Genomic DNA, 25,205 nt, shown 5'->3' with positions numbered 1-25,205 from the left:
AAGGAGTGACTGCAATCCACATAGGTAGAACATTCATTGCCAGGAAACGCTTATGTTAGCACTTTCGGACTAAAAACTTACTCAGCATAGTGTCTGATGTTACACATCACACTATTACAACAGTGATTGTTTTGGAATAAAATGATCAATATGTTTTCTTAGGTGCAATATGCAAAAATTGCTCTGACATTGCCTGGTCGCTAAAATTAGAATATTTCGCATAATTTCAGTTTATGTGACAAAACAAGCAATGAAGACAATCATTGTACCATCTGTACTAAGCCGCTGTGAAATATCTTTTCAATAATCTAAAATGTTGTGTTTTCAGCTGTTTGAAGCTGGTGTACAAAACCAAAAGTAAAAGCAAAAACTACATTTAAGAATGGGATGCATAGAAATAGCATACATAGAACATATCTTCCACTTCTTAGACTTGCTTACAATGAGAATGACAGATCTATAAATCATCAATGAGAATGACAGATCTATAACTCACAGATCTATAACTCACATTTCTATGTGAATTTGGTCGGTCGCCCAAGAAGTTACACATTGCAATTTTCTTAAACATCCTCGGTATTGTGTGCTTGTTGTGTAGACCTTTGCACTCCTACCCTTATATGGCTTGAAAATGGCAGATTTGGGTCCTGATAAGTGTAACATGCTATAAATGACATCAGATCTCAGGCTCTGCGCTTCACAGAGCTGTCTCATTTACACTATACAAGTGGCACTTGCCTAGAAACGCTAACCTCACCCTCATGTGGGTGCTAACAAGCTAGCAAGCAAGCTAGGTAGTGCTACATATCCCACAGTGTTCAGCTCCCTCACCCAACACACTACAGCCTTTCTGAACTTGAGCACTGCATGTGACAAGAAGTTGCTGCATCCCTCCCGCTAATTGGGCAACTTTTGCATTTTTTTGTTGTTGTCTGAGTGAGAGAAATGCTGTAAATTAAAAGGACTCAATGGATTTTGAAAGATGAGACGTTAAGGATTATAATAAATAACGCTTTAATGTCATACAAGCCAAACACCCGTGAGACCAAATGTGCACTTAACATTTCCATATCATAAAACTCATGTCATATACAGTTTATGTTTAAGATCACCATGCTGGAATGTCTACCAATGGAATGTCCATCTTACATTTACATTTACATTTAAGTCATTTAGCAGACGCTCTTATCCAGAGCGACTTACAAATTGGTGCATTCACCTTATGATATCCAGTGGAACAACCACTTTACAATAGTGCATCTAACTCTTTTAAGGGGGGGGGGGGTTAGAAGGATTACTTTATCCTATCCTAGGTATTCCTTAAAGAGGTGGGGTTTCAGGTGTCTCCGGGAAGGTGGTGATTGACTCCGCTGACCTGGCGTCGTGAGGGAGTTTGTTCCACCATTGGGGTGCCAGAGCAGCGAACAGTTTTGACTGGGCTGAGCGGGAACTGTACTTCCTCAGAGGTAGGGAGGCGAGCAGGCCAGAGGTGGATGAACGCAGTGCCCTTGTTTGGGTGTAGGGCCTGATCAGAGCCTGAAGGTACGGTGGTGCCGTTCCCCTCACAGCTCCGTAGGCAAGCACCATGGTCTTGTAGCGGATGCGAGCTTCAACTGGAAGCCAGTGGAGAGAGCGGAGGAGCGGGGTGACGTGAGAGAACTTGGGAAAGTTGAACACCAGACGGGCTGCGGCGTTCTGGATGAGTTGTAGGGGTTTAATGGCACAGGCAGGGAGCCCAGCCAACAGCGAGTTGCAGTAATCCAGACGGGAGATGACAAGTGCCTGGATTAGGACCTGCGCCGCTTCCTGCGTGAGGCAGGGTCGTACTCTGCGAATGTTGTAGAGCATGAACCTACAGGAACGGGTCACCGCCTTGATGTTAGTTGAGAACGACAGGGTGTTGTCCAGGATCACGCCAAGGTTCTTAGCACTCTGGGAGGAGGACACAATGGAGTTGTCAACCGTGATGGCGAGATCATGGAACGGGCAGTCCTTCCCCGGGAGGAAGAGCAGCTCCGTCTTGCCGAGGTTCAGCTTGAGGTGGTGATCCGTCATCCACACTGATATGTCTGCCAGACATGCAGAGATGCGATTCACCACCTGGTTATCAGAGGGGGGAAAGGAGAAGATTAATTGTGTGTCGTCTGCATAGCAATGATAGGAGAGACCATGTGAGGATATGACAGAGCCAAGTGACTTGGTGTATAGCGAGAATAGGAGAGGGCCTAGAACAGAGCCCTGGGGGACACCAGTGGTGAGAGCACGTGGTGCGGAGACAGATTCTCGCCACGCCACCTGGTAGGAGCGACCTGTCAGGTAGGACGCAATCCAAGCGTGGGCCGCGCCGGAGATGCCCAGCTCGGAGAGGGTGGAGAGGAGGATCTGATGGTTCACAGTATCAAAGGCAGCCGATAGGTCTAGAAGGATGAGAGCAGAGGAGAGAGAGTTAGCTTTAGCAGTGCGGAGCGCCTCCGTGACACAGAGAAGAGCAGTCTCAGTTGAATGACTAGTCTTGAAACCTGACTGATTTGGATCAAGAAGGTCATTCTGAGAGAGATAGCAGGAGAGCTGGCCAAGGACGGCACGTTCAAGAGTTTTGGAGAGAAAAGAAAGAAGGGATACTGGTCTGTAGTTGTTGACATCGGAGGGATCGAGTGTAGGTTTTTTCAGAAGGGGTGCAACTCTCGCTCTCTTGAAGACGGAAGGGACGTAGCCAGCGGTCAAGGATGAGTTGATGAGCGAGGTGAGGTAAGGGAGAAGGTCTCCGGAATCTTTTTGTGAGAAATTACATTGGTCATCCAAAACATTTTTAAAATGTCTACAAAGTATAAATAGCCCACACTTTAGATGAGGCCACACAAAAATACTTAACTAATGATTAGTAAATGGTTTATAAGGACATATATTAAACATCTTATGAATTATCTTATGAATGATTATTAAATACTTTAAAAGTTGTTTATAAATGTGTGAATAACTAGGTTACCAACATTTATAAATGTGGAAGTAAGGATTAATAAATGATTAATAAACTATTTGTTTTGCAATGGTCAAGAAATAAGCTGCATGGATGTCAGACAAAATGTCAGACTCTCAAGTTCATTAGGGACTGGGACATGCTTAACACCCCGGCCATCCTACAATCTAAGCTTGATGCCCTCAAACACAAATTATCAATGAACCTACCAGGTACAACCCCAAATCCGTAAACATGGGCATCCTCATAGATATCATCCTAACCAACCTGCCCTCCAAATAAACCTCTGCTGTCTTCAACCAGGATCTCAGCGATCACTGACTCATTGCCTGCATCCATAATGGGTCTGCGGTCAAACGACCACCCCTCATCACTGTCAAGCGCTCCCTAAAACACTTCAGCGAGCAGGCCTTTCTAATCGACCTGTCCCGGGTATCCTGGAAGGATATTGACCTCATTCCATCAGTAGAGTATGCCTGGTTATTATTCAAAAGTGCTTTCCTCACCATCTTAAATAAGCATGCCCATTCATAAAATTTAGAACCAGGAATGGATATAGCCCTTGGTTCACTCCAGACCTGACTGCCCTTGACAAAAACATCCTGTGGCGTACTGCATTAGCATCGAATAGCTCCCGCGATATGCAACTTTTCAAGGAAGTTAGGAACCAATATATACAGGCAGTTAGGAATGCAAAAGCTAGCTTTTTCAAACAGAAATGTACATCCTGTTGCACAAACTCCCAAAAGTTCTGGGACACTGTAAAGTCCATGGAGAATAAGAGCACCTCCTCCCAGCTGCCCACTGTACGGAGGCTAGGAAACACTGTCACCCCCAATAAATCCACGATAATTGAGAATTTCAATAAGCATTTTTCTACGGCTGGCTATGCTTTCCACCTGGCAACCCTTACCCCAGTCAACAGCCTTGCACTCCCCACAGCAACTTGCCCAAGCCTCCCCCATTTCTCCTTCACCAAAATCCAGATGGCTGATGTTCTGAAAGACCTGCAAAATCTGGATCCCTACAAATCAGCCGGGCTAGACAATCTGGACCCTCTCGTTCTAAAATTATCTGCCAAAATTGTTGCAACCCCTATTACAAGCCTGTTCAACCCCTCTTTTGTATCGTCTGAGATCCCCATAGATTGGAAAGCTGCCGCGGTCATCCCCCTCTTCAAAGGGGGAGACACTCTAGACCCAAACTGCTACAGACCTATATCTATCCTACCCTGCCTTTCTAAGGTCTTCGAAAACCAAGTTAACAAACAGATCACCGACCATTTCGAATCTCACCGTACCTTCTCCGCTATGCAATCTGATTTCCGAGCTGGTCATGGGTGCACCTCAGCCACGCTCAATGTCCTAAATGATATCATAACCGCCATCGATAAGAGACAATACTGTGCAGCTGTATTCATTGACCTGGCCAAGGCTTTCGACTCTGTCAATCACTGCATTCTTATCGGCAGACTCAACAACCTTGGTTTCTCAAATGACTGCCTCGCCTGGTTCACCAACTACTTCTCAGACAGAGTTCAGTGTGTCAAATCGGAGGGCCTGTTGTCCGGACCTCTGGCAGTCTCTATGGGGGTGCCACAGGGTTCAATTCTCGGGTCGACTCTTTTCTCTGTATACTGCAATGATATTGCTCTTGCTGCTGGTGATTCTCTAATCCACCTCTACGCAGACGACACCATTCTGTATACTTCTGGCCCTTCTTTGGACACTGTGTTAACTAACCTCCAGATAAGCTTCAATGCCATACAACTCTCCTTCCGTGGCCTCCAACTGATCTTAAATTCTAGTAAAACTAAATGCATGCTCTTCCACCTATCGCTGCCCACACCTGCCCGCCCGTCCAGCATCACTACTCTGGACGGTTCTGACTTAGAATATCTGGACAACTACAAATACCTAAGTGTCTGGTTAGACTGTAAACTCTCCTTCCAGACTCATATTAAGCATCTCCAATCCAAAATTAAATCTAGAATCGGCTTCCTATTTCGCAACAAAGCATCCTTCACTCATGCTGCCAAACATACCCTTGTAAAACTGACTATCTTACCGATCCTTGACTTCGGCAATGTCATTTACAAAATAGCCTCCAACACTCTACTCAGCAAATTGAATGCAGTCTATCATAGTCCCATCCGTTCTGTCTCCAAAGCCCCATATACTACCTACCACTGCGACCTGTATGCTCTCGTTGGCTGGCCCTCGCTTCATATTCGTTGCCAAACCCACTGGCTCCAGGTCATTTATAAGTCTTTGCTAGGTAAAGCCCCACCTTATCTCAGCTCACTGGTCACCATAGCAGCACCCGCCCGTAGCACGCGCTCCAGCAGGTATATTTCACTGGTCACCCCCAAAGCCAATTCTTCCTTTGGCCACCTTTCCTTCCAGTTCTCTGCTGCCAATGACTGGAACGAACTGCAAAAATCTGGAGACTCATATCTCCCTCACTAACTTTAAGCACCAGCTGTCAGAGCAGCTCACAGATCACTGCACCTGTACATAGCCCATCTGTAAATAGCCCATCCAACTACCTCATCCCCATACTGTTATTTATTTTATTTATTTTTGCTCCTTTGCACCCCAGTATCTCTACTGGCACACTCAACTTCGGCACATCTATCACTCCAGTGTGTAATTGCTATATTGTAATTATTTCTCCACTATGGCCTATTAATTGCCTTACCTCCCTTATCCTACCTCATTTGCACACACTGTATATAGACTTTTCTATTGTATAATTGACTGTATGTTTGTTTATTCCATGTGTAACTGTAACGATCGTCGTAATCCTCCTCGTCTGAGGAGGAGCAAGGATCAGACCAATATGCAGCGTGGTATGTATCCATATTTATTAGAATACTTTTCTAACACGAACAAAACAATAAACAAAACGAAACCAACGACGCTACAGTCCTGAACAAGTGAACAATGAAAAAACAATGAACGCACGAACAGGAACAATCACCCACAAACAAACACTGAAAACAGCCTACCTTAATATGGTTCCCAATCAGAGACAACGTAAAACACCTGCCTCTGATTGAGAACCATATCAGGCCAATAAGACACACCTAAACCAATGAAACACAAAACATAGAATATACCCACCCAGCTCACATCCTGACCAACTAAACAAAGACTAAACAAAGGAAATAAGGTCAGGAACGTGATAGTAACTCTGTGTTGTTGTTTGTGTCGCACTGCTTTGCTTTATCTTGGCCAGGTCGCAGTTGTAAATGAGAACTTGTTTTCAACTAGCCTACCTGGTTAAATAAAATTGAAATCAAAATTTACAAATTAAGTAAATCCATGCACATGAAAGTGTCAGAGGAAGATTTTAACTGGGCTACTTGGGGGCTTCGATGACACAAACAAAGGCTAGTATTGAATGAAAACACTGAATCAGTGTGTGCTCACACTCAGTAAAGTCTTATGATATCAGATGATTCTGCTGAAGAGAGCAACAAATCAGATATTATAATTTTCACTATCTCTTCTATATCACCGGGGCAAAACGTGGATAAGCTTAAGTCTGGGGGTGTTTGTGATTTTAAAAAGAAAATAGAAAATGTTTTACGGTAGTCGTGTCCTATTATAACAGATCATTAATATGACTAGAAATAGACTGAAACTGTATAACAACTTGAAACTTTAAAGGAGAACTCTTAGAGCCAAGAATGGTAACTTGACAAGCAACAGATAGACTATAATGGACACCATATCATCTGCACAGGCAAAGAAAATTGCTTGCCCATTTCCTTGACAGATTAGTGACATTGGGGCAGAAGAGACGAATGGAGTTAAAAATGGAGTTGTGACGTAGGCAGGCAGTTTGAGGCGATCTAGAATAGAACAGAGTAAGATGCTCTGTGAATCGTGACTGATGGAGATATAGAGAGAGGAAAATGCAGAGATCGACACCCTTGACAACAGCAACAGGCATTGTTGGACAAGCTGTCAGCTCTCTGCCGTTCTTGGCTCCTCGCAGATAATCAAGCAGTCACACAGCTGTCTTTACCTGTCTGCATATTCAGTGTACAGTACCATAAAAAGACTCCAGATTACTTCGAGCCCAGTGTGTGATTATGGTAATAGAAACAATGTGATTAGTGCTGACAAGATAAGATTATATTTAACCCACCAATCAAAAGTGTGGGATTACTTAGCTTTTCTCATCATGGGATTCTTAGCAGTTTTGCATGCTAATGTTATTCCATAGTAATTTGCATACACTATAACTGGGCTCTTTCCCTCTTATATTTGATCATTCTCCATCTACGAACTCAGAAGAAAACTCATACCTCAATAATAGCCAGAGGCAGAAGAGGCAGACAGCAGATAATTAGTTCTGAGACAACAAAATAATGACACTGACTGCATTTAAGATGAACAATGAATGAAAAGATATATCCAAAATGTAAAGATGAAAACAGCTGAGGGGTTTGTCATCTCATTCTGTTGCTGCTGCTGTGGATCGTGTGACTGTCCTTGTCTATAAGTGTATCAGTGTTTTGTTAGTTGTCATGTTTTGTGTTTTTTCTGGACCACAGTAAGAGTAGCTGCTGCTTCTGCAAAAGCTAATGGGGATCCAAGTAAACAAATACAATTTTGAAAATAAATCTAGATTTGATTGCCTGTCAAAACCAATGAGGTATAGAGACGGGTTAGCTGACAACGTCATGAACATGATGCGCGCCCATCGACAGGGGCAGAAGCCATGCTTTGTTGTGATTCTGAATGGTCAGATAGCTGGCAACAATGACAAGAAGTTGCCATGTGGGGAATCATAAGTTTTAGCTTGTTCTTGATACCATGTCTTGTTTTAAGGTGTTTGACTGATTTCATATCAATGCTAATATGACTAAAATTGGCTAGATATTTAACCAACAACTGTAACAATGTATTTCGGACACAATAAGTGCTCATTGTGCAAATGTGTTTATGTTTTCAATAAACATTTGGAGACTAAATATATGTTGTCAAAAAATCTAAGCCAACCCTGTCTGTTTTTTGCTCCATAGTTGTGGACATGTTGGTTTTGTTGTTAAACAACCAACCTGTCTATAAACCCTAGATTGATGATGCTATTTAATGGTCAGGTTTTGTTGCCAATGATCTGCCATATTGGAACTCCCCAGAAGAAGCAGTCCTCCATAGGAATTAATGGAATTCTACAGTATTTCAATTAAATGTTTCAAGGACACATTTACATGTATTTAAATATTTTGTTGTTGTAGTGGGTACAGTGACATTATAACTTTCCAAAAATTATACTTTAAGGAAAAATTGTATTTTATATTTTTATATTTAAAATTGTTTATGTTTAGCTCACATAATATTATGCAGACGTATGCATAAAGGTTTTTGTAATAGAATAAGCGTGGCAAAAACAAATATAGACATGAATAAATGCATGGCTTCTAAATAAATAAAAAATAACGGTGGGGGAGTGCCAAGATGGAGGCCCAGTGGCTTCAAAACAGCTCCCCTTGTCAGTATTCTAGTTTAAATATAAATCATTTGTCAAAACAATGACAGCTCTTATAACTACAATTGTTCCACTGTTCAACACATTCATTTCATGTGTATTATCATTTGTCTTGGAGGATAAATAAACACTACCCAGAATGACTGCGGACCTGTCATCTAATGCTGCCAGTGGAGGTAACAGTGCTGACATAGGCAGCAGCCTCTACCAATGCAGGTAGCAGAGCTGTCATCTACAGCAGCTTTTGCTGGTGAAGGTGGCAGACAAGCCATTTTGAAGATACATTATGGTGTCAAGGCAGAAGTTGGAATGGAATTGTCTCTATTGGAATCATTTCATTGACCTTGCACTTTTCTATTTTTAGCTCATTCCTCCTCCTAAGATGTCTCAGCCTCAGTAAATGTCAAAGGTAGTTTACTTGAACCTGTCATTGGCAAAAACCTTTAAAGAGCAACAGCCCCTAAAAAACGACTTCTCATTTAGAAAACAGCCTACAATATGTGGCATAGATAATTTTGGTCATAAAGTCAGTCTTGTGGTCGTGACAGCATCAGCACATCCATTTTAATGTTCTGCCCACAGCTGGCAAAACAGAAGTAATCATCAATTCAGAGTGCAGCTTCATAGACCCCATCATAATGCCTGTGGTAGATGTGGGTTGACTTTGGATATCCCTATGGGGCTGGTTAGGGACCATGGGTCATGGGACAATATGTTAAAATTCCAATAGCTCCAAATTTCAAACCAACTGTAAATTGTAGAAACCATATTCAAATATTGAAAACTTTTAATGAGAAAACTTAAAGCTGTGCAACACGAAAATATTGTCTCATTTACATTTTGTAATTTATTGACAGTCCCTAACTAGCTTCGGAGATAGACTATTCAAAGTCATACCAACTTTGCCACAGTTGTACGCCAGCCGGCTGAAGCGAATTGGCTAAAGAATTTGTTTAACTCTTCCCACCTTTGAACACACATACGAGACACCCACATCAAACCACACCCCGAAACCAACTCACGTTTGAATTCAGTCATGGTCGCTAGAATTTCTTAATGAACCAAATCTAAAACTTAATGATCCAAAATCACTGGAGTACTGGAGGTGTACTGCAGGATCTGGTGGTGTGTTGCAAAACGTGTAGAATTGTAGGAATTTAGCTGTGTTCCCCAAAAACAGACCTTGCTTGGGGTCCCTGCAAAACTGCTGTACTCCACTGATTAAAATACAAAGTTTTCATGAATATGAAAATATTCTTTGCAATTACAATATTCAAATGTAAGTCAACTCTCCATAACAAAATAAATAACATTTTATTTGTCACATGCACCGAATACAACAGGTGTAAACATTACTGTGAAATGCATATTTTCGAGCCCTTTCTCAACAATGCAGAGTTAAAAAGTACAAACAATTTGCAAAACAAATGTCAGGAAATAGTAACACAATAAAGAGACTATATACAAGGAGTACCTGTACCGAGTCAATGTGCAGGGGTACGAGGTACTGTAGTTGAAGTAATTGAGGTAATGTATATATTGTTTTATTTAACTGGGCAAGTCAGTTAAGAACAAATTCTTATTTACAATGACGGCCTACTCCGGCCAAAACCGGACAACGCTGGGCCAATTGTGCACCGCCCTACGGGACTCCCAATCACAGCTGGATGTGATACAGCCTGGATTCAAACCAGGTACTATAGTGACGCCTCTTGCACTAAGATGCAGTGCCTTAGACCGCTGCGCCACTCAAGAGCATGTAGGTAGGAGTAAATGTGACTAGGCAATCAGGATAGATAATAAACAGAGTAGCAGCAGCACATGTGTAAAAAAAGTGTGAAAAAAAGAGTGTGAAAATGTGTCAATGTGTGAGTGTGTGTTTTGTGTGTGTGAGCGTATGTGTGTGTGTGTGTGTGTTAGAATGTCAGTGTAGTATTTGTGAGTGTGTGGGTAGAGTCCAGTGAGTTCAACTGTTCTCCTACAGTCCCGTCAATGTGAATGGGGGCATGCTCGGCCTTCCGTTTCCTATAGTCCACGATCAGCTCCTTGGTCTTCCTGACATTGAGGGAGAGATTGTTGTCCTGGAACCACGCTGGCAGATATCTTGGCGGGTACCCAGGGGTAATGCCATGCATGAAGCAGTATGCAGCATTTGCCTAATGGAAATGTCAGCCTGGGTAAGAGGAGAAGAGGTGTTGGGAAATGGGGGCATAGTGTGCCAGCAAGCGGACAATGCCTCTCTCTCTCAATCGATAAACACTGGTCACACAGACAGCTAAATGAACAGGCACACTTGAAACCCCAATGACAATGTAAAAATAGAGCATGAATCTCAACAAGGAGATGGCAGCTGGAAAACTACATCTCACACAACATAAAATGTATGCAGGGGCATCTCAACAGCAGGTACAGTCAGACCTCTCTTTTTTTATAATTCCATTTTCAATTTACCTTGTTATATAATATGAAAACCTATGCAGGGAGGATATTCTGCTACTGGACATGGTAAGAGATGTTTTGGGTGATAAGATGTGGATGTGTTGATTGTTGAAGTAATTCATGCATTTACAAATTGAGCACCTGGTTACAGGGGGTGGACAGCATTCATCCCAATGTTCAGGCTGCTCTCGTTGTCTCATCCTCTGGTTCATGGTACAAAGAGGAGTCAGGACCCATCACCGTTTTCTCAGAACAGAACAATTGGAGCAACTTTCTTTCTTTCTTTTTCAGAGCTATGCACACAACTGTATTCTTGGAAACCTTAAAAATGTTTATGTTTGTGAGCTGGGTTGCTTTGGTGATGTGACACTCAAGCTCTACTGTGACTTTTTTTTAATACTGACATTTCGCAGAATATTCCACGGCTAACACGTTTTCTACATATTGTGTTAAATGTCAAATATGTATAAAGAAAAGAGACAGTTATTTTAGTCTTGTTCCATTTCCCCAGGCCCCCCTCAACTGCACCTGCACCTGCTACGGTTAGTAAAAGCTTTCTTTAAGCTCGTCATTATTTGACTCTTTGTTACTGATGCATCCACAAGAAATACTGGGAGTGGTGTTATTATTACACCATAGAAATAGCATTTTTATTTGATGGCTTACACACCGTCAATTAATAGCGTTCCCCCATATGGTTATGAGACATGGGTATTAATGGACAGAATGGGCTGTGAGAACACCATCAGCACCTCACTGAGTTTAACCTCGGCACAATAATCCCTTCAAGGTAGAGAGATTCATGTGCAGGTAGAAACCCTGTGGCGAACTCACCCCTGAGTGATCAATTGATTCAAAGGAGATAGCCTCCTGTGGATTAACTTTTCCCTGTGTGACATTTAGTGACTGTTCATGGCTTGGTAACAACCCAATAGTTCGGCAGCACACAAATAGGTACCCATGGAAACATGAAATCCGTGTTATCAGATGATAAGGGAGGACCGACGAAATGGAAACGGCATTACCTACACTTTGGGTAATACTGACCGGCTTCTTCATTATACCGAAAGGTGTAAAATAAGGTAAAACCCACCCAAGCCTAACCCAGCAAATGAAATAGGAATTGTAAGTGTTTTGTTTCCTGTTCTGTTCCATTGTCCTCTGCTGTGTTTGAGAGAGGTATTAATGCTCTCAACCTGCTCTTCAGACATGATGTGGGTTGGAGAGGTCTGAACAGACACAGACACAGATAACTAGACATCTTTGAAAGAAAGAGACAAACAAAACACTGAAATAACAACATCATTGAGTGCACTGAGTAAACAGGTAGGCTGTTCTCAGTGAAGAGATGATTATTCATAAATATGTCTGCAGCTCACAGAGATCCTCTCCAGCCAAAGGGTCATCATCTTTGGTTGCTGAGAATTTTCCTGCACTTGTAGTGTATTTGAGGTTTTTAAAAGCTTCAAAAGTTTGTAATTTCAATTTAGAAATTTTGCCCTGGGGCCTGTTGCACAAAAGTAGAATTAAGACATCCGGGATAAATGACTCAGCTGAGCTCAATGAAGCCAAAACATGTGCGTCCAGGCTTAATTGGTTGCACAAAGACCAAGCCAGGATGAGCAGACACGGATTCATTAAGCCAGGTGAAACCAATCCTGGATAGGTGCGCGCTCACGGCTCACTCAAATAGACCCCGCCACAGATCACAGATTAACTGATTTACCATGGCAACTAGAGCCGCGTACTTTTCCCCGTCGGAAGCACAAATCCTCATGGAGGCATACGAGGAGGTAAAAGATATAATTAAGAAGAAAGGCAACACCGCCACAGTGATAAAGCAAAGAGAAAAAGCGTGGCAAAGTATTGCAGACCGCCTGAATGCGTAAGTAGTGCACAATTACACACTCACCGCTCCGCTGAAACATCACAATTACAATTCAAATATTTAATTCACATCTCCAAAAATGCAGTTGTACTGTAATTATGAAACGGTTACATTTTTAATTGAAATGCACTGCAGATATGAGTGAAATTGTGTAAAGTAACTCCATCACACTGTATAAAGCTATGATAAATTTTTTGATATTTTTACTGAAAACAAGACAAAAATACCAAGTAATTTTTTGCAGTGTGACTCCATTAAATGTGTGTGTGTGTGTGTGTGTGTGTGTGTGTGTGTGTGTGTGTGTGTGTGTGTGTGTGTGTGTGTGTGTGTGTGTGTGTGTGTGTGTGTGTGTGTGTGTAGATTAAACATGAACGGGCCAAAACGGACATGGCAGCAGGTCAAAATCAAATACAAGAACATTCTGCAGAATGGTATGGTCCCTGACTAATATTTAACAAAGCACAAGCATATATTGTACCCAGAAGGTGCCTGCTCACACATTGTCTGTACTGTTTTAGCAGTGAAAAAGAATACCCACAGACAAGGCACGGGTGGTGGGTCACCAAAGGCTGACTTTACCCCAGCAGAGGACATGGCCTTGGAGCTAAATACTGCCTTTATTTAGCTCCAAGGCCATGTCCTCTGCTGGGGTAAGGTCAGCCTTTGGTGACCCACCACCCGTGCCTTGTCTGTGGGTATTCTTTTTCACTGCTAAAACAGTACAGACAATGTGTGAGCAGGCACCTTCATATCTCCCCCAGGGATCCCCGTCTTAGAGGGGATCCCTGGGGGGAAAGAGACGAGCATAGGTTCCTCCCAAGATGCCACCCGCTTCATTCAAGGTATGTCCTTCCATCTCTACATGGGATACAACCACATTCATATTGAATCAATTTGGACTGTCTGACTTTGGTTTACCTATTGCCTTGCAGTGTCTGGCAGCACTGTGTTCCTGTTAGAGCCACCAGCACAAGCACCAGACGATGCTGATCCAGTGAGTACTCCATCAAAGGCATACTGTAGGCCTGGCATGTCTTGTCTACTAGCTTCAATATGAATCCGATTAAATGTGATAGGGTGAAGGCCCCAGTGCAGCAGCAACAGCACATGATGGAGACGATGATGAGGAGGAGACCATCTCTCTGGATTCCAGAAGGCATGAGGTATCATGTTAAGACTGTGAAAGTACTATTTACTCTACAATGGTGAGGAGTCCTCATCAAAATCAAAAAATCTAATTTCTTTTACAGGACCCAGATGCTATACAGTGGGAAAACCAGCCTGGCAACATAGTGCGTATTAATAAAAGGACACCACATCCTGCCAAATTCCAGCTGCGCTAATTGTATTGTGTTCACAGAGCTCACAAGCTATCAGAAAGTTGTATGGCAACCACCTCCGGCGCCAAATAGAACTGGCAGACATAGACATTCAGTACAAGAAGAAAAAGATGGAAAATCTTGCACTGGAGTCCGAAATAAAAAAGAGGACAATTAGGAAACTGGACCTTGAAATAAAAAAACTTGAGAGGGAGGTGAGATATGCCTTCAATGTACACTGTATGCTAACTGTAACACAAATGTATTAATCATTATTTTTCTTTCCTCCCCCAGCTCCAAGAAGATGACACAGCTCAAAATAAAAATTAGGTATATTCTCGTAAAGTCAAGTGAGCCATGACATATGAGCTCTTATTGTGAGCACACAGGACGGTGGCATCTTTCTAAGGTTTTTTTTATTTTCCCAGCAATCAGTACAACCAAGTCATCGTTATAAGGCATCGCCCTCTTTTGCCCACCCCCCCAGCACCAGGTGTGGCCACTAGCCTATATGAAGGCCCAAAATTGTGTGTTCCTTTCTGCTCTGACAATGGCATGCCCATTCGTGCGAGATGTGGTGGATGAAGAAGCACTTGTGCTGAGGAGAGCCTTCAGGCGAGAAAGGGTCTTCAGGGACCGGTTGGACCCACTGGCCTTCCCTGATGACCATCTATATGAAAGATACAGGTTTTCTGCAGATGGCATCAGGTATCTATGCAGACTACTGGGTCCCAGGATTAAGCACCGCACTGCACGGAGCCATGCACTGAGTGTGGAGCAAATGGTTTGTGTGGCCTTGCGCTTTTTTGCTAGTGGAGCCTTCCTGTACTCAGTGGGGGATGCAGAACAGCTGAACAAGGCCACAATTTGCCGCACATTAAGGAGTGTGTGTCTGGCTATCAAAGCATTAGCAGATGTCTTCATCTCCTTCCCTGGCCACAGAAGACTCTGTGACATCAAAGAGGAGTTCTATAGGATTGCAGGTAAGAGGATCTACAAATTACAGGACAACTGTTAACACATAGTAGGATACTCATTACTTTGTGTGACAGGTTTCCCCAATGTCATTGGTGCAGTGGACTGCACACACATAAGGATAAAAGCCCCCTCAGGTGCCCATGAGGCCGATTTTGTGAATAGGAAATCCTTTCACAGCATTAATGTTCAGGTGAACATAACTTTTTGATATTGTCCATTGACAAACACTCTGCATTGCCAGTGATGTGCATTGATTGGTGTAATATTCCTCATCTTATGATTTCAGATGGTCTGCAATGCTGACTGTGTGATCAGCAATGTTGTGGCAAAATGGCCTGGCTCAGTCCATGACTCCAGAATCTTTCGGGCCTCTGAAATCTATCAGTGCCTATCACAAGGTAAGCCACACAACCCCTATTTATAACCATCATGGCTGTGTCAAGAATATCACTGTGTTTATGAGGTAGTAATGATGAGATTTTGTGTTGACAGGTGAATTCTCTGGTGTGTTGCTGGGAGACAGGGGGTATGGCTGCCAGCCTTTTCTCCTGACACCTTTCACAGACCCCCAGGAAGCACAGCAGGCCTACAACCATGCCCATGCCAGGACCAGGGCCAGAGTTGAAATGACCTTTGGCCTCCTGAAGGCACGCTTTCACTGCCTTCACAAATTAAGGGTCAGCCCTGTTAGGGCATGTGATATTACTGTGGCTTGTGCTGTCCTCCACAATGTGGCCTGCCTGAGGAAGGAGAGGGCCCCCAGAGTGCCACCAGCCATGGACTGGGACAATCCGGCAATCTTCCCTGATGACGACAGTGGTCGGCTGCTGAGGGACCAATATGTGTTGAATTATTTTAGTTAGTATGTGTGCTTTCAATTTTGGTTAAATATGTCCTGCGGTGGCAGAGGAATTTGGGTTTTTTTGGGGTCGTTTTTTGACGAATTTGGCCTCTTATGATGTTTGTGCGGTATACTGTGTGTAATACAAGGCTGCAGGGAGGCTACTGCATCCATTCATTTGTCTGTTCAGTTGATGTGTATGGATTTGTCCTGCATTTATTTTAGTGTGCAGACATGCAGGGTGTGTTATATACAGACCTTTGAATGTGTATGTATCATTTTGTATAATATGCTTGGATTCTGTGCTTTCCATCTTGTAGAGTCACTGTGACTTCAGTTTCGAAAGGAGCTGATGGTTTACCTGCTTTGTTTTGTCCTTATTCAATAAAGGAACATAATGTTACACATTGTGTTTTTATATTCATATGGAATGTGTATTTGTTTATATGACAGAGTACTAGGGCCACACTGAAGAAAAAGGATAAAGTCATACATTTATGAGGCTGGTTCTTTCTGCAGAAAAGCTACATATTGTTTTTACAGTTTTGATACTTATGACAATGTGATACTTAATATTCTGGCACATCAGCATGTCTTTGTTTATGAAACCATACTGAAGTACAATTTCACGAAATGCCCCACATCTGTCATTTTAACAACTGTCCTCCTTTAAAACAACTGGTTACAATATTATGACTTGTGTTTTTTTCCCCTCTGTGGCCCTAATATTCTATCATTTTATATATAGCCTTATAGTCTATGGGAAACTGTAAATTATCTAATGATAGCAACATCATCTAAAAATCATTTTTTATCCAAAATCATTGAAATTAATGATCACAAACGTTTAAATAATAACAGTGGGTCTAGTTATATGTGATAACAATGTATAGTGAGCAGTGAAATAACTATTGGTTTCCATTTGTGGTGACTGCTGACTGACATTAGGGATGAGATTAAATAGATCCTGGAATTTAGCCTGGTCTGGAGCAGGCTAGCTCCACAGAATAAATCTCCATGGTAATTTATACCATAACATATCCTCCTGCCCCCTATCCATCTTTAGTGCAACCGGATTACGGATCAATTGAGCCAGGATCACCAAGATATCCTGGCTTAATCCCTTATCCTAGTTTTGTGCAACAGGCCCCTGATGAAGAACATATCAAAACATATCAACCCCTACAAAAATGTAGATTACTTACAATCCACATATTCTTTTTTTTTTTTTTACAATTTCGTGTTGCTGCAGGATTATTTTCCTGCTGTAGTAAACTGGCTCAAATAAGATCCCAAATCTGCCCCAAAACAGTCATCCCGTGCAGGCAATTTGTCTTAATTTCACAGATCAGTAGAGCAGACCAGGGCAGACTTAAAGCTAGAATCCTTAGTTTCTACATCCATTTTTGGACGTATAAATGTATGATATACTGTATACCCGCTGATTCTTGAAGAATATAATTTATAAATGCCTAATGTGCGTAGTTCAACTGTCGTACCCCACCAGAACACAAAATATAGATTGTTTTACTCCAATGTTTGTAAACAAAGTAAATGTAAACAACCACTAAAAACATGGTTAAAACTATCATTTTGATATCATGGATGGTCAGTCCTTGCATCCATAGCTCTGTGAATGAATTTGAGAGTGGTAACATTTCTCCAGGCTCCTACCTCAGCTTTTTACCAAAACAGAGGTGGGGTGTCCGCTTTGTTGTTGTTTCAATTAAGGACTCTAGCTTTAAAACAGGTGAATGGAGTTCAACCTCTATCCTGTTGTTTTACCAATCTATCTAGATTATATTGTACTTTATGGAAAACATGGGAGGCATGTTCCCAATAATTCCTGAATATGCCAGTGCAGTACATTTCCTTGGAACCTCTATGAGCCCTAAACCTCATCCCATCCCTGGAGTGACAATACAGTAGGTGAGCCAGGATTAGATTGCCATAGAAGAGTTGATAAAATACACCTTTATTCATGTGACTTACTGTTGAGGCACATTGTGTGTGCCTATATTCAAATGTGTCCCTTTCACCTGAGCATTGCAGTAACAGCTTGTATTTGCCAGGAGCATTCTCCAACCAACTGAACAATTTGGACAATAACTATGTCATCCTGCACATGGATGACTGACACAGGAGGACCACGTAGTGTCTGTAAGTAATGGACTTGAAGAAATCAATCTTGACCAATCAATTGGTTTTCTTCAAAACACATTCTGCAAGCTCTGAAACCAAGTGAATTATCAGATACCCATTTTTTTTCTGGCTATTATTGTATAGCCTATGGGCAGCCAATTACAGGTAGGCCTACTAAAATTATAATAAAATGTATAATAGAGTCTGACATTGGAGAAAATAAAATCTCCACCCGACTGGGAGATAACCGCCCGTCTCTCTCTCTCTCTCTCTGTCTTGCTCTCTCTTTCCATATCAGCAGCAGTGGCTCTGCAACGTGCTGTGTACTCACCACTGTTCAGGAAGGATATGAATGTGTCCAGAGCGCACTTGACGGAGGTTCTCAGTCATTCAAGGAGTTCACTTCTCCTTTTGCTCATCAGCACTTGAGGTACGATGCCTTTGATCAAATATATTAGTTTCCTTCATTTTTTATAATTACGACTTTCATTTTTACCTCATAAGCAAGGTAGCCTAAGAGTTGTAGGATAAGTTAATTTGTGATTTACTATTATTAATTGCTATCATTCTTATCTTTACTATAAAAAGTGTTTGATCAAGTGTTTTTTTCCAAAATAATGTGTTGTTGATATTAATCAGAATATTACTGTGGTTATCATTATGTTGTGTAGTAAGTTGCTGTTGTTATAATAGAAGTGGTAGTAAAAGATGTATAGCAAGAGTACACTAGTATTTTATTAGAAAAAGATTCCACATTGAATTAATGTCTAAACCTTTATTTCATTCACCCTGCAGTTGTCCTTTTAGCAAATATGAAAAAAGATGCCTGGAAACAATTACTCGGAATTGAATAAAAATTACTAGCAGGCAAGAAGATAATAAAATACAATAGTTTTCATTAACCCATACTTTATTGGAGCCTAAGAGGCCATTGGCATAAAGATATTGGGAACAGATATATTGAATGCAGGTTTTAAAATAATTGCATATTATTGAGTTGCAGCCAGGTAGCCACAATATATATATATATTTTAAATAGAATGCGTACATCTCACATTGCATCCATCTTTATCTCTATATAGTTGTATCTGTTGGCTTAGACAGTGGGTGTAATGCTTTGATGAATAATAGTCTAGATTCTCTACTTTGTCTCCAATCAGACCCACGAGCCACTGCGGCTGCTCCTGAGAAGTAAAAAAACAATAGTGGCCACCACCCCCATCAAAGTTGCCCATCACTGCATCATATCATGTTAAATATATATATTAATCATTATAACACTCATTATTAACCAAAGGTATTTTTACATCAAATTGAGGGTCATGTAGGCATGTCAGCAATCTGAACTGTTACATTTCATCCAAGCCAATTAAATAGCTTCTTAGCATAGAGCAATTTCTCAAGCAAGAATTTTGCTAAGACTGTCTAGGAGTGGTCTGAGTGAGGAGGAGAAAACTGAAAACTAGCTGTTATTGGCAGAGATTTGGAACTCTCTTTCTTATTGGTCTATTAACCAATTTACCGCCTGCTGATGTCAGATGAGGTAGTCATCTGGAATGCATTTCAATTAACAGGTGTGCCTTGTTAAAAGTACATTTATGGAATTTTTTCATTCTTAATGCATTTGAACCAATCAAATGTGTTGTGACAAGGTAGGGCTGGTACAGTATACAGAAGGTAGCCCATTTGGTAAAAGACCAAGTCCATATTATGGCAAGAAAAGAAAAGAGAAACAACAGTCCATCATTACTTTAAGACATGAAGGTCAGTCAATTCGTTATTTTTTCAAAAACTTTGAAAGTTTTTTCAAGTGCAGTCGGAAAAACCATCAATCGCTATGATGAAACTTGCTCTCATGAAGACTGCCACAGGAAAGGAAGACCCAAAGTTACCTCTGCTGCAGAGGATAAGTTCATTAGAGGTACCAGCCTCAGAAATTGCAGCCCAAATAAATGCTTCACAGAGTTCAAGTAACAGACACATCTCAACATCAACTGTTCAGAGGAGACTGTGTGAATCAGGCCTTCGTGGTCGAATTTCTGCAAAGAAACCACTACTAAAGGACACCAATAATAAGAAGAGACTTGCTTGGGCCAAGAAAAACAACCGGTGGAAATCTGAGGAGTCCAAATGAGAGATTATTGGTTCAAACCTCAGTGTCTTTGTGAGACGCAGAATAGGTGAACGGATGATCTCCGCATGTGTGGTTCTCACCGTGAAGCATGGAGGAGGAGGTGTGATGGTGCTTTGCTGGTGACACTGTCGGGATTTATTTAGAATTCAAAGCACACTTAACCAGCATGGCTACCACAGCATTCCTCAGCGATACGCCATCCCAGCTTCGTGGGACTATCATTGTCCTGTTGTTTTTCAACAGGACAATGGTCGAACTCACCTCCAGGCTGTGTAAGGGCTATTTGACCAAGAAGGAGAGTGATGGAGTGCTGCATCAGATGACCTGGTCTCCACAATCACCCCACCTCAACCCAATTGACATGGTTTGGGATGAGTTGGACCGCAGAGTGAAGAAAAAGCAGCCAATAAGTGCTCAGCATATGTGGGTACTCCTTCAAGACTGTTGTAAAAGCATCACATGTGTAGCTGGTTGAAAGAATGCCAAGAGTTTGCAAAGCTGTCATCGAGGCAAAGGCTACTTTCATAGTTTTGATGTCTTCACTATTATTCTACAATGTAGAAAATAGTAAAAATAAATAAAAACCCTTGAATGAGTAGGTGTGTCCAAACTTTTGACTGGCACTGTGTATAAAACACAGGAGTATCACGTTTTTGACTGCAAAGGGCCTTTAATTGGCCATGCATGCACTTATACTATAAGATATTTTTGTAGAAAATTCTTTATGTTTCAAAAGAGCTTCCCCTCCCCAAAACTCGTTTCCCGAAAGCATTTGGAATACTGTGCAGCTGAGTCTATCTGAAGGGTTGGGAACATTTTCTCAATCACTCCAGAGCTAATTCACTTTAATAGACATAGCCTGTAGTGTGTAGCAAGCCCCACACTACAGGCATGTTCTGATTGATTAAAGTAGTCATGGATCTTTTTTGGATTATTTGATTGATTAGGATCCCCATAAAGCAAAGGTTTGCTGTTCACTTGCGCTGTATAAGATGAAGGGAGTTCCATGCACTCATGGCTCTGTATAATACTGTACGTTTCCTTCAATTTGTTCTGGACCTGGGGACTATCATACTCGTAACCAATCATCGAAAGGAAAAGGTCCTATAAAAGCAAAAGTAAAAGTCAGTTTGGTTTTGTTGATGAAGATATACTGTACATTAACGTACGGTCTACTGTATATCATTCACATGTTTGAATGCCATTCATTTCCAGTTATGATAAATATACCGGTAGTTAAAATACATTTTTGCTTATTGTTTGTCACAAAAATTTGCCCAACCTCTGTGCTCTGACTCTTGCAGGGTAAGGTGCTAAGAGGCTGCTACTCAGGGCTCCCTATTGCTTTGCGGTTAATCAGATACAGTATGGACGGCAGTGGCAGTGGCTGGACTGGGCGTCTGCTGCCCTCTGTAAGCGAGAAGACAACAGAGGGGCACTCAGTCTTTGAGATGGCTGTTCAGAATGACTCGGCCAACCACAGCTCCTTGTTTGCAGACGTGGCTCTGCTGCAGAGCTTCAAGCTGCTCATCATCCCCTGCTACTCCCTGGTGGTGGTGGTGGGTGTGTTGGGGAACTACCTGTTGCTCTACGTCATCTGCCGCACTCGCAAGATGCACAATGTCACCAACTTCTTCATAGGGAACCTGGCCTTCTCAGACATGCTGATGTGTGTGACCTGTGTACCCTTCACCCTGGCCTATGCATTCAACACTCGTGGCTGGGTGTTTGGGAGGTTCATGTGCTACCTGGTGTTCCTGATCCAGCCGGTTACCGTCTATGTGTCTGTCTTCACCCTCACCGCCATCGCTGTTGACAGGTGAGTGTACCCACTTTGACTCGAGAGAACGAAAAAAGTCCATGGGTTTTCAAAGGGCAGTTTCAAATGAACTGTGAAAATAAAAATAAATAAAATAATGACGTTGTAATTGTTGATCTATATCTATGATTTTTTTTCTTCTCAATTCATTAAAATGAATACTGCTGTGCACTTTCCCTGCCAGGTACTACGCCACTGTGCATCCTCTGAAGAAGCGCACCTCTGTGTCCACCTGTGCTTACGTCCTGTCAGGGATCTGGCTGCTGTCCTGTGGCCTGGTGGCTCCGGCCGTGGCCCACACGTACCACGTGGAGTTCAGAGAGGAGGGCCTCACTATCTGCGAGGAGTTCTGGCTGGGACAGGAGAAGGAGAGGCTAGCCTACGCCTACAGCACCCTGCTGGTTACCTACATCCTGCCACTCTCCGCTGTCTGCGCCTCCTATCTCTGCATCTCTTTCAAGCTGAGGAACTGCGTGGCGCCGGGACATCGGTCCCGAGACCAGGCAGAGGCACAGCGAGCCCGAAAGCGAAAGATCTTCCGTCTGGTGGCGTTAGTGGTGGCGGCCTTCGGGGTGTGTTGGCTGCCCATCCATGTGTTCAACGTGCTGCGTGACATCGATATCCGCCTAATTAACAAGCGCCACTTCCTGCTCATTCAGCTGCTGTGCCACCTGTGTGCCATGAGCTCCTCCTGCTGTAACCCCTTCCTGTATGCCTGGCTGCACGACCGCTTTCGCGCTGAGCTGCGCAAGATGTTCACCTGCCACCACCGCATCGGCATCCCCACCAACCACTGTGCTATGGCCAGTGTGGTCCTCTGACTGCGCAGGGACAAGGAGATAGAAGAGACACAAGGCCTCTGATACCTGTGTAAGCATGTTGTAGGTCCAATTTCCTGATAATGTTCATGTTTGTTGGTGACCTAATGTAGACATAACAAGAGATCATCATTAACAATACAGGAAATCTTGGACTTACAGCTGATTATAGAGATATGAGGTGGTTTCCTCATTGTTCATAGGTAAACAAATCAATTGAACATAAATTAGGTGATTGACTGGAAATAATCAATAAATGAGCAGATTGAACAACAATAAGAAGAAGGTGAAATTCAAGAGACAAAAAGAGCAAGAGACGAGAGAAGAGAGACGAGAGACGAGAGAGAGAGAGAGAGAGCGAGAGAGAAAGAGAGAGAGAAAGAGAGAGAGGGGAGAAAAGAGGTGGCAGGAACTTTCCGTTTGAAGTTTTGGAATATAAAAGGCAATTATGCATACAGTCAATGTTCAACTAATCTCAGTTACCCAGAAGTAAAATTCTAGCGAAAGTTGTTACTTCCTGTCAATCTGTCCACGAGAGATTGTTTAACACAAGGAGAACAGTAGCAAACAGGAAAATCTGAATACACAAAATGTTGTCAATGCTCATAAGAGGTCTTGTAAATAATACCATTAGTTAAGTAATCATCACAGTAGTTGCTACAGGAAGTCATCTTCCATTCATCCAGATGGACAGCTGTCTGCTGAGGTTAGAGCGCAGCACTCAGTGGACAGACTATATAATGTCAACTCAAATCAGTGTCCAGTATGCTTCTGTCTGTTGTGTTAATAGACAACTGCAGGTTTGGTCCCCAGACTGGTCAGCCTGGTCTCATAGACTAGATGTAACATAGTAAATGTAAATATGTAAAGTCCCAAATTAATATGATATGACACATTTGGTATGGTTACAAACAGAAAGTAGGGTGGTTGGTCGGGGTGGATGGGTTCTAAAGCGAACGTCTACCAACCCAAGGTTGCGTGTTCGAATCTTATCACGGACAACTTTAGCTAAATAGCAACTGTGCAACTACTTACTACTTTTTAGCTACTTTGTAACTACTTAGCATTTTACCTTCCCCTAATCATAACCCTAACCTTAACCCTTTAACCTAACTCCTAACCCTCACCCTAACCTTAACCCTTAATCACCCTAACCTTAACCCTTTAACCTAACTCCTAACCCTCACCCTAACCTTAACCCTTTCACCTAACCCTAACCCAAATCTAACCTTAACACCTAACCCCCAGCAAATGTTAGCCACCTAGCTAATGTTAGCTACAACAAATTGGAATTTGTAACATATCATACATTTTGCAAATTCATAACATATTGTACGAATTGCAATTGATAACATATTGTACAAATGCAATTTGTAATGCATCATACAAATTATAATTCGCAATATATCATACAAAATTGATAATGGACATCCATAAATTAATACATACCATACCCAGAAGTCAAATATCATACTAATTGAAGTAACTTGGACTTACATTTACTATGTTACGTCTACCCGAGTCCAGGTTGGATTGCACATCCCTGGAGCACTGCTGAATGATGTGATTACAGATATCTCTGTCTGCAACCTGTGAATAAACATGCTTAAATAAAACAGTAGGTGAGCTTTTTCCCCCTATGGTTAAATAATTCATTTTTATTGCAGTCTTCTCAGTCTCTTACATATCTTTGTTTGTGGGGAATGTACCACGCCTCTGAAAATAGTCATTCAGAATTAGGTGTTTGTTAGGCATTTGCTAAGGTCATGCATGCCACTGCATGATTGCATTATTGACTGATTATCATAACTCCAGAAAGTTTCACTGAGGTGTTGATTCTCATAATTGTTTAGACAAACCACAAGACTACCCACTTTCAATACATTTAAGCAAAATGTCATGGTGGTTTGCTGAAGTTGTCGTGTGTCCCTTTGTAATAAATGGCCTTCTGTGGTTTGTGTCATGCTATATAAAATGCCTGTCCTTATTAAGTGATTGCATGCAATTATGTGTAAAATTCTCAATAAACGAACACTGACAATTGGCCCATTTTTTAAAAATTGAATTACCTTTGGAAGTGCTAATAAGCTTAAAGGGGCAGTGCAGTCAAAAACGTGATTTTTGTGTAATTGCCTGGAATTTCTGCCTGTTCAGGTGGGATAGAGTGTTTGGCCCAGATCTGATCAGATTATTCTGACCAATGACCAGTCATCTTTTATTTGCATATGTAACCAAGGGGTAGGTGGGGTATTATCAACCAGCTAATAATTAGAATCAGGTGCCCTAGATTGGGGTTGGAGCAAAAACCTACAGGACGGTAGCTCTCCAGGAACAGGGTTGGAGAC

The 25,205-nt window shown here is 42.0% G+C and overlaps 2 protein-coding genes across 6 annotated transcripts; both read left to right on the top strand.

The window, feature by feature from the left end:
• The first annotated feature begins 13,493 nt into the window (after nt 1–13,493).
• Nucleotides 13,494–16,371, top strand: LOC139543873 (putative nuclease HARBI1). Of its 5 annotated transcripts, none has more exons than XM_071350375.1 (9): nt 13,494–13,651; nt 13,742–13,803; nt 13,886–13,972; nt 14,060–14,101; nt 14,170–14,343; nt 14,423–15,111; nt 15,181–15,296; nt 15,393–15,504; nt 15,599–16,371. In XM_071350375.1, the coding sequence occupies exons 6-9, from the start codon at nt 14,640–14,642 to the stop codon at nt 15,967–15,969; spliced, it is 1,071 nt and encodes a 356-aa protein (XP_071206476.1). In that variant the 5' UTR covers nt 13,494–13,651; nt 13,742–13,803; nt 13,886–13,972; nt 14,060–14,101; nt 14,170–14,343; nt 14,423–14,639; the 3' UTR covers nt 15,970–16,371. The 5 variants fall into 5 exon arrangements, with proteins under 5 accessions (XP_071206476.1, XP_071206474.1, XP_071206477.1 ...); XM_071350373.1 differs by having other exon boundaries at nt 14,060–14,343; nt 14,423–14,458; nt 14,557–15,111; XM_071350376.1 differs by having other exon boundaries at nt 14,060–14,458; nt 14,557–15,111.
• A 2,019-nt stretch (nt 16,372–18,390) lies between these two features.
• Nucleotides 18,391–23,993, top strand: LOC139543872 (prolactin-releasing peptide receptor-like). The gene is made up of 3 exons (XM_071350371.1): nt 18,391–18,519; nt 21,528–22,042; nt 22,227–23,993. Exons 2-3 carry the CDS (start codon nt 21,591–21,593, stop codon nt 22,861–22,863), a joined length of 1,089 nt encoding a protein of 362 aa, XP_071206472.1. The 5' UTR covers nt 18,391–18,519; nt 21,528–21,590; the 3' UTR covers nt 22,864–23,993.
• The last annotated feature ends 1,212 nt before the right edge of the window (nt 23,994–25,205 follow it).

This window comes from Salvelinus alpinus, chromosome 18, assembly GCF_045679555.1.
Source record: "Salvelinus alpinus chromosome 18, SLU_Salpinus.1, whole genome shotgun sequence".
In the NCBI taxonomy this organism is placed as follows: domain Eukaryota; kingdom Metazoa; phylum Chordata; class Actinopteri; order Salmoniformes; family Salmonidae; genus Salvelinus; species Salvelinus alpinus.
The sequence above is the reverse complement of the archived record's forward strand: the minus strand, read 5'-3'. Positions and strand labels throughout refer to the sequence as shown.

Coding starts and splice junctions, on each gene's coding strand:
- LOC139543873 (XM_071350375.1), top strand. CDS start 14,640: ATGAAGGCCCAAAATTGTGTGTTCCTTTCTGCTCTGACAATGGCATGC. Junction 15,297..15,392: donor TTCACAGCATTAATGTTCAG/GTGAACATAACT, acceptor TTATGATTTCAG/ATGGTCTGCAATGCTGACTG. Junction 15,505..15,598: donor CTATCAGTGCCTATCACAAG/GTAAGCCACACA, acceptor TTGTGTTGACAG/GTGAATTCTCTGGTGTGTTG.
- LOC139543872 (XM_071350371.1), top strand. CDS start 21,591: ATGGACGGCAGTGGCAGTGGCTGGACTGGGCGTCTGCTGCCCTCTGTA. Junction 22,043..22,226: donor ACCGCCATCGCTGTTGACAG/GTGAGTGTACCC, acceptor TTTCCCTGCCAG/GTACTACGCCACTGTGCATC.